General features: G+C 43.9%; 1 protein-coding gene across 2 annotated transcripts in view; it reads left to right on the top strand.

The window, feature by feature from the left end:
* The first annotated feature begins 482 nt into the window (after positions 1-482).
* AP3B2 (adaptor related protein complex 3 subunit beta 2) overlaps positions 483-9481 on the top strand; it is a 56433-nt gene continuing 47434 nt past the window's right edge. Inside the window, exon 1 of one of the 2 annotated variants that reach the window (XM_089538887.1) lies at positions 483-657. In XM_089538887.1, the coding sequence (XP_089395013.1) occupies positions 545-657 (113 nt within the window). In that variant the 5' untranslated portion in view covers positions 483-544. The remainder of the gene's footprint in view (positions 658-9481) is intronic. The other variant, XM_089538889.1, reaches the window with a different exon arrangement.

Genomic DNA, 9481 nt, shown 5'->3' with positions numbered 1-9481 from the left:
AATATGGTGGATCTCGTCTGGCAGGTCGTTCCAGAACCTGGGAGCGGCTGATGAGAAAGTCAGGAATTAATGAATAGGATTATATCTTTGTGGAATTATGAAAGGAATATAGTAAGAAGAATGAAGATATTAATAATAAATTTATGGTTTTTTTTAAATTACTGGTTTAATTAATATTAAATGGTTTGACATGAATGAAAAAAGAAGAAGAAGTGGGCAGCATGAGCTTTGCTAGACTTCAGTCTGCTTCCTCAGGTGCATTTAGTTCATGTGGAATGAATGAACTGATTGCTCAGGCTGGCCTTCCCTAGGCTTCTCTTGCCTCCCATCCTTGGCATCCTCCTGCCTTCCTTGCAGCCCTGCTCCTCCTCTTCCTCCCTGATGGCTGACTGTCTCTTTAAGGGGCGGGAGGCTTTCCCAGCCCCTCCACGGATTCTGACGTCATCTCGGATCCCCCCCACCTTCATCCTGCTCTATCTCTGCAGAGCGCTTCTATAAGGAGCCTTTGGAGAGCCAGCCAGCCTTCCTCCTTCTCCTTGCAGCCATGTCTGCGGGCCAAGCCTACAACGAAGAGAAAGGGGGCTCTTCCAGTTTGGGGGAGCCCGAGTATGGGCACGATCCGGCCAGTGGGGGGATCTTTTCTTCGGATTACAAAAGGTGGGGGCTTCCACTTTTATTTATTTATGTATATATTTGTTTATTGCAAAAGGTGGTGGGGGCTTTGCCTTTTGTTTGGGGAGGTTTTTTTGTGGGGAGGGGAGGATTGCCAGCTGTGATTCCTATCTGGGGGGGGGGGGTTGATCTCCCATACCTAGGCTGCATCTGCACTGCAGACTGGATCCGGGTTGAGTCCTCTTTCACTGCCATGGCTCAAGGCTGTGGAATTCTGGGAAGTGTTGTTTCCAGGGCAGTGAAAGAGGACTCAGCTGGGAGCAAGTCTGCAGTGCAGACGCAGCCACAAACATCCCAATGCCACTTTTTCCTTGCAAGGTGGCATCCTGGACCACCCTGGGTATCGAAAGCATCCATGCCACCCTCTTTGGCCTCCTCACCAACCCCCTCCCCCTCCTGAAAACCAAGGCTGCCCCCTCCTTGCCACTCCAGGGCTTGGCTTTGTCTAAATGGCCCAGATTGAGCCTCTGGACTGTGCCATCCCTCCTCCCTTCCCAGCTGAGAGTGACGCCAGGAGCTTGCCAGGCCAATCTGTGCCCAAGCTGGCATCAGGAAGGAAGAAGCAGCTCACTCGCTCTCTTTCCAACCCCCTCCACCTTTTCCCAACATCGTTGTCTTTCCCAGTGATTCATGCCTTCATCCTGGCCTCCAAGAACATCCAAACCATGGTACCTTTATTGGGCGAAGCAAAATGCACAGTGACATGTAGCAAGCTTTCAAAGTCAAAGCTTCTTCATCAGGCAAACAGGAGAAAGAAATGGAAGATGTTAGTCCTAGGCCTGCCTTTTTTGTCTCTGGTCTTAGTTCAGATGGTAGGGAGGGCTATATGCAGGCTGGCACCTCCCCCCCATTTTAGGCCATGTGATCACTGGGAGATTTTCAAATCAAAGGAAATTTAATGTCCATTTGCAATTCAAAGAAGATGCTTCCTTTGGAATCCAGCATATCTCCTTCCTTTGTGAAGTCCCAGGCTACTATGTAGGTAGGGAATACTGGATTTCTCAAGAAGTCTTCATGTTTTGCATCAGGGAAACTTTAGGTAGTGTAGCAGCGCTAAAATGTGTTATCTTGAAATCCAAAAAACATCTAAGGGTAGCCATGTTGGCCGTATAACAAATCCAACAACATCCAAATAGTGATGTCTTTATTGGGCCAACCAAAATGCACAATTACATATTGCAAGCTTTTGAAGTCACACTGGTCTTCAGAGAGAGTTCTGGCCTGATTTGTTCAAGGACCCATTTGCTTGTCTTTTTGGCTGTCCACAGGATCCTCAGCACTCAGGCCCTGTTGTTGTTGTTGTTGTTGTTGTTGTTCATAGAATCCTAGAATTGGAAGAGACCTGTCCCAAGCACCCCCAACAGATGTCCACCGAGCCTCTGTTTAAAGACCTCCAAAGAAGGAGACTCCACCCCATGCCCTTACTGTCAGGAGGTTCTTCCTAATGTTCAGGTGGAATCTCTTTTCCTGAACATTAGGAGGAACTTCCTGATAGTAAGAACTGTTGTTGACTGCCTTCAAGTTGACCCCGACTCGTGGTGAGCCTGTGGATGAGACATCTCCAAGACCTTGTTTTCCCCTGCTCTGTTCAGGCCTTGCATATTCAGTCCCATCATCTCCTCGATTGAATCTGTCCATCTGGCAAGGAGTCTTCCTCTCTTTCTATTGCCCTCAACCTCTCTTAGCCTTATTGTCTTTTCCAATCATCCATGTCTTCGCATGATGTGGCCAAAGTATGACAGCCTCAGCTGGATCATCTTGGCTTCCGGGGATAAATACTTGAAGGGATGTCACAGCCAGTGAATACCAGGTGCTGTGGGCTATATATTTCTGAAGAAGGAACCGGTAAAACCATATCTGAATATTACTTGCCTAAGAATATCCTATGAAATTCATGTGGTCACCATATCAACAAGGACCTTGAAGACACATATGCACACAGTCATGTACCTGCTAATGCACATTCTCTAAATCAAACATAGGTTGGCTTTCAGGCCTTGAATCACAAAAATAGCTGTAGTCTTTCAATGTGCTGCCAAAATGCTGATCTGTGAAGTGGCATATACAGAACCCAAGGCACTGGCATATATAACTAGTTCAGCCTATGGTGGTGTATACATAAAAGTCAGCATGACTTGACTAACATCTGCCACAGATGAATGAGACTTTCAAAGAATTAGTTGTCTTTGGTTGCAGTGCAAGATTACAGCAGAAGTGAACCAGCATTGCAGGGAGAAAGTGTTCCTCTGAATCCAGTCTTAGAGAGGTTCCTTACAAATAGGCATATAGTACTACAATTGTGGGTTATTGTTGCCATGCTCATTTAACAGGGATGCTGAGGCTAATCTGGCTCAAATTTGGAAAAATTACTTTTTTGGACTACAGCTCCCAGAACCCCCAGCCCATATAGCCATGGCCATACTGTTTGCAGGATTATGGGACTTCTAGGGGCAAGAATCTTGAGTCTAGGTCAGTGATGGCGAACTTATGGCACACGTGCCAGAGGTGGCACTCAGAGCCCTCTCTGTGGGCACATGTGCCGTCACCCCAGCACAGAGTTTGCCAGAGTTTGTTACTAGAAAGCCAGAGGGACATGGCACTTTGCAATAAATAAGTGGGTTTTGGGTTGCAGTTTGGGCACTTGGCTTCTAAAAGGTTCACCATCACTGGTCTAGCTGGACTCGAGGACTGATACACAAGGCAGAGCTGCAAAGCTGCTGAAGTTAGGATTTTTAGCTCTAACACAGAAATACCCATAACAGTAACATGGTTCCTGATTATTTCATATTGCTGTGGATTACAAGAAACCTGCAGAAGAGCCTCAGCTTAGTAATAAAGCATTTTCTTGGCATGCTAAATGTGCCATTCTCAACCCCCTGCATTTCCTAGAAAAATGGAAAAGATTCTCATCCGGAGCCTGGGAGAGCCTCTGCCATTCAGAGTATATAGTACTACAGTAGTACAAGGCAGCTTCCTATGTGCCTGAGATATGCAATTCCCCTTACATTTTAATTGTAAGAATCCTGAGGCTGGGGCTTACATATTACATATGTGATAAAGAACTACTGCAGAAACTTGCATCCCTATCTTAGCAAAGCTTTCAGAAGTTTTACTGCAATTGTGTTTCTTCATGTGTGTTTCCATGTCATCTTTTACTTATGGTGACCTTTTTTTGAGAGAGTTGACTGAAAGCTGAAAGTATCCAGTGGGTTTCCATGGCTGAGCCAAGATTTGAACTCTGGTCTGCAGAGTCATAGTCCAACGCTCAAGTCACTATGCCATGCTGGTCCTCCGTCCTGCAATGGGTAGGCTTATTTACTAAATGAAACTATGTGTGAAAAGGATCTAGGAGTCCAAGTAGACCACAAGTTGAACATGAGTCAACAATGCAATGTGGCAGCTAAACAGGCCAATGCAATTTTAGGTTGCGTCAATAAAAGTATAGTATCTACATCAAGGGAAGTAATAGTGCCACTCTATTCTGCTCTGGTCAGGCCCCACCTGGAATATTGTGTCCAGTTCTGGGCACCACAATTTAAAAAGGATGTGGAGAAACTGGAGCGTGTCCAAAGGAGAGCAACTAAAATGGTGAAAGGTCTGGAAACCATGCCCTATGAGGAATGACTAAGGGAGCTGGGGCTGTTTAGCCTGGAGAAGAGAAGGTTAAGAAATGATATGATAGCCCTGTTTAAATATTTGAAGGGATGTCATATTGAGGAGGGAGCAAGCTTGTTTCCTGCTGCTCCAGAGAACAGGACCCAGAACAATGGGTGCAAGCTTCAGGAAAAGAGATTCCACTTGAACATTAGGAGGAACTTCCTAACAGTAAAGGCTGTTTGATAGTGGAATATATAATCTTGGAGAGTGGTGGAGTCTCCTTCCTTGGAGGTCTTTAAACAGAGGCTGGTGGCCATCTGTTGGGAATGCGTTGATTGAGAGTTCCTGCATGGCAGAATGGGGGTGGACTGGATGACCCTTGTGGTCTCTTCCAACTCTATGATTCTATGCTTCTATGATACTACTACTAGCCATTATATTGTTAGCATGTTTTGGGTTTCCCCTTAACCACTGGCAACCAAGGAGTGGCAGAGGGGAAAACATATAACTTGGTCATATCATAACATAGGGCAAACAAACTATACAGTATATTCTTGGATGAACTTGACACAGTGATGCCTTTTTCAACTGCAGTTGTTGCTGTGTTCTTTGAAGTTTATTCTGATTTATGGTGACCCTTAAAGTGAACCTATAGTTGGATTTTCTTGTAAAGATTTATTCAGAGGGTATTTGCCTTTGCCTTCCTCTTAGGCTGAGAGAGAGTGTCTTGCTCAAGGTAGACCATGGTTTCCATCTCTGATTGGAGGATTCAAACCCTGGTCTCCAGAGTCATAGTTCAGCATCAAACCACAACACTACACTGGCTCTCTCAGCTGTAGTACCATGTTGCAATTAACATTTAGCTCCTTTCTCATAGTTTTTGAAGAGGATCTGGGCCTCTCAGCTGTATTTTCTGTAGCTGTTCCCTTAACAGTATCATGGCCTTGTCTAGCACCTTTTAAATGGCCATATTGCATCTCAGGACCTGTGTATTAAAGGACCTCAGCAAAAGGACCTAGGCGTGACATTTCTTGATATGACAAAGACATGCTACCTTTCACATCTTCTCTTCTCAGAGTATCCTAAAACAACAACTGGATTTGATTCCAGCTAGAGAATTACTAACCAATACTGCACTACACTGTTATAGTGCTATTATTCCACTTTTACTGCTATGGCTGATTCCTGTGGCATTTAGGGGTTTGTAGTTTAGTTAGGTCCAAGAGCTCTGTGTAGTGTGACATTGTCCTAGTAATTCCCAAAAGGTTGCATCCAGGACAATTTGCATGTGATGTGGTGATTCAGGATTTATTGTTGCTGAAATTGGGAACTGTGGAAAAAGATGGTTGAAGGAACAGCAGCACAATGTTACATTTGGAGTGCAGCCCATACAACCATGATGGTTTCCTCCTTATGAGTTTCTTGCAGCTCTATTGTACTACAGCTCCCAATTGCCACTTGCTAGGAACCAGGTTGTGGGAATGCCACTACTAAATTCCAGGGTCCTCCCTGAATAATGGTACCCCGTTGATTTGAAAGGGCTGTATGAATCTGGGCCAACCATATTTGGGGTGGGAGGTTGGTGATGTATAGCAATTGCCAAAATTAAAATTAATTTGCATAGTATGTTTGGCTTTTGTGAGTCACAGGAAAAGGCAAACCACTATGCAGGCTATGGAATATATTCCTGTGTCCCATAGAAATAGCCTCTTTTCTGGGAACACAGGAACCTGCTTTATATTAATCAGATGGTTCATTTGTCCATCCCAATATTGTCTGCTGCAGCTGGGAGGGACTCTGTGATTTCAGGCAGAGAAAGGGATTTCTGATCATGCAATACTGGATCCTTTCCCTTCTTCTTGGCCAGGTTAGCATCCAGCACCCTCCACATGGCAAGAAGGAACTCTGGTCTGAGATTTCACTGACAATTACACAGATGCTTCCTATTTTCCACTCATAAGGACTAGAAGCTTCAAGGTGTTTTTTAAATGAAACCTGATGCCTTTGGGGATGCTGGATGTTGCTACAAGTACTAGCTCTTCATCTATAATGTAAATTTCTCTACACAATATAAGTGAGGATTAAGCTAACTAAACATACAGGATCATACACTTAGAGGAGTTATTGGCAGTGTATATTGCTGGGGTGTGTTCTCCTTAATGTATCCAGATTTAACCCCTCATTTATTTCATTCCTCAGTTTATTTTTCTCACCCTTACACTCTTGACTGCAGCAAGTGCAGATTAGCTCTTTCCTCCTATAGTTGAGAGCTGCTTTAGTACATTGGACAGCTCCCAAGGCTCTATGAATCCCCAGTAGCAAATTGACTCCTGTTTCCTTTCTCTCCAGCTGTTTTCCACTTTAAAATCCTGTTTCTCTTATCAAAGTGGACTTTGACTGATCCTTTTCCCAGCAAGGAGGTGGGATCATATTAGGCCCCTTTCCTCCTCCATTGCCTCTGACTATCTTGAGAGATAGGGACTCTTGGAGCTTCGTAGAGGAGAGGAAAGCATTGTGTGCCGTTTGCTTTGTAAATCAGTGAACATCTGCAGAGACGCCCTTCTTCCTGCACCCAAAAGAACGGAGGCTTAAAGCTATATCCCTCCTTCAGCCCCATGACTGAGCTTTCAGTCCAGTCAAATACGCTGCTTTCTCTGCAACCAAAATCAGTTTTTACCTTTCCTTTCTTCTTCTCACATACTCTGAGGACTTTACAGAGGCTGCATCAGAAGCATCCAGGGGCCTTCCATTCTTATAGCATTATGGTTTTACTTTAACTACTATGGCAACATCCTATGGTATCCTGCAATATGTAGCTTAGAGAGGGGTGTTTAGAGTTCTCAGACAGAGAGCTCTAGTGCCTCATGGAACTATAAATCCCAGGATTCCATAGTATGCAACTATGGCAGTTAAATAATAGTGAATCGTGGTGTTATAACTGTGTAGAGTGAAAGAGCCAGTGTGGTGTAATGGTTTGAGTATTGGACTCTGACTTTGGAGACCAGGGTTCAAATATCCATTTGGCCATGAAAACCCACTGGGTGACCTTGGGAAAATGTCACTGTCTTAGCCTTAGAGGAATGCAATGGCAAACCTCCTCAGAACCAATCTTGCCATGGTAGGTTCACGTTAGGGTTGCCATATGTTGAAAACAACTTGAAGAGTACCCAATAACAACCAAAGGGCCCTGGGTCTAAAGCCATACATTCTCAAGTCTGGATGTAGGTACCTTTGGTTGCAAGCCAGCAGATCTTCGTTTCAGTTCATTTCCCTGTATTATCTAATACAGGGAAATATTTTCAGGCTCTTGACTGGCCCTGGCAGTTTGATGCTCCTAGACATGAAAGGCTGTTTGATCTAGCATCTCCCACCCCCAGCACTATCAACAATGGTTTTAAAACCCATGGCTCCCTTCAGAGATTGGAAATGTTATCTTTTTTGGATTAGACCTTCCAGACGTTGCATGACAGGCTGTGTGGCACTCAAGAGAGGGGAATGGGCAGGGGATTCAGTAGGAATAGCCAAGAGTTTGCTGCTGCCACTACAGACATTCAGTATCTTCTGACTGAAGCAGTTGCCTCATTCTGCCTGAGGGCGCATCCCATCCCTTGCTTCCGGCATTAAACTCAACTGTTTTTCCCCACAGTCTGAAAACTGTGCTTTTAGAACTAAGGAAAATTAAACATCTATATATTTAGTAACTGAAATTATGCTAACTAAAAAATAATAAGTTTTCTTTCTGTCTTGAGCTTTTGCAACACCTTCTTGCTATTTCAGGATCTTTAGAAGGGAGAAAAATTCTCCTTAGATGTCGAGGAGAGATTTCTCTAAAGCTCCAGCTCTCCTCAAAATTTAATCCATCTAGAGTTTTATGCAAAGATAAACTGACCATTTTCATTGTCTGTGAAAAAGATAAGAGAATTTTTGAAATGTTACAGTTGCAGTTAACCACCCAGTTTTATGCATGTGAACACAGAAATAAGTCCTACTGTTTTCTGCGGCATTTATTTCCTAAGGAAACCAGACTCCTATTCATATTGAAGTGGGAGTAAATTCAATTGCACACAGTGAAGATTACTTCTGAGTAATGTTGGCAGATTTCTTCTATTTTGTACACCTCTGCAAGGGTGTGTGTCTCTACAGTTAACCTGGATCCTGTTTGGAAATGGGAGCATTGTGCCAGAAATGGAAGGCAGGTTTGTTGGTTCCTCAGAAGAGACAGCTACAACCCACTCTTGGCACATTACTAAACATGGCTCAATTCATGATTACACTAGGAATCCTGCCTCTCCTCAAGACTTGAGGCAACACGTTAAAACAATTTTAAAAAGAAACACATAAAACCAACAGTTAAAACTTAATACTATAAAACTATTAAAATACACTTATATAATACATTCTTTATGGGACACAGTGGCTCAGCAGTTAAGATGCTGACTCTGATGATGGCAACATTGGCAGACAAGACCCATGTGCCACATGATGGAGTGAGTTCCCATCACTAGTCCCAGCTTCTGCCAATCCAGCAGTTCAAAAGCATGTAAACGTACAAGTAGATAAATAGGTACCACTTCAGTGGGAAGGTAACAGCGTTCTGTGCAGTCATGCTGGCCATATTATCACAGAGTTGTCTTTGACAGCACTGGCTCTTCGGCAGAATAATGGAGATGAGCACTGCCTCCTATGCTTGGACATGACCTGACAATCTTGTCAAAGGGGAAACATTTAACTTTAAATACATTCTTTAAAATAGAAGAGTTAAAAGTCATGATTTAAAATTGACAGGGTAGGCTGGTTGGAAAAGATATGTCTTTAGTGTTGTTTTAAAAGCAGCATTTTCAGCTGTTTTGTCTCCTTCAGCAAGTCATTCCACAATCTGGGAGCAGCAAATGAAAATGTCCTCTGGGAAACGGTTGCTGGTCTAGTCCTGGTTGGTTGAAGCAAACATTTCCCAGGGGACCTGAGTCTACAGGGCGTGTTGTATGGGAGAAGCCGATCCTGTAGGTAACCTGGACCCAAACCATGTAGGACTTTAAAGGTAATAACCAACACTTTAGTACCTTTATTAATAACCCTAAAGTCATGCTGACTAGGGATAAGGCAAGGAGGCATGGTTAAGGGAGAGTCAGAAAGAGAGCACAGTGGATGCAGCAGCCCCAGTTACATGAATGAGAGGAGGTGCAATTACTGCTGCCTTGAGAACGGCTTCTGT

Source organism: Sceloporus occidentalis, unplaced genomic scaffold (genome assembly GCF_023333645.1).
Source record: "Sceloporus occidentalis isolate IW3139 unplaced genomic scaffold, rSceOcc1.0.p SCAF_9, whole genome shotgun sequence".
Taxonomy (NCBI): Eukaryota; Metazoa; Chordata; class Lepidosauria; order Squamata; family Phrynosomatidae; genus Sceloporus; species Sceloporus occidentalis.
This window is presented reverse-complemented; position numbering and strand designations above follow the sequence as displayed.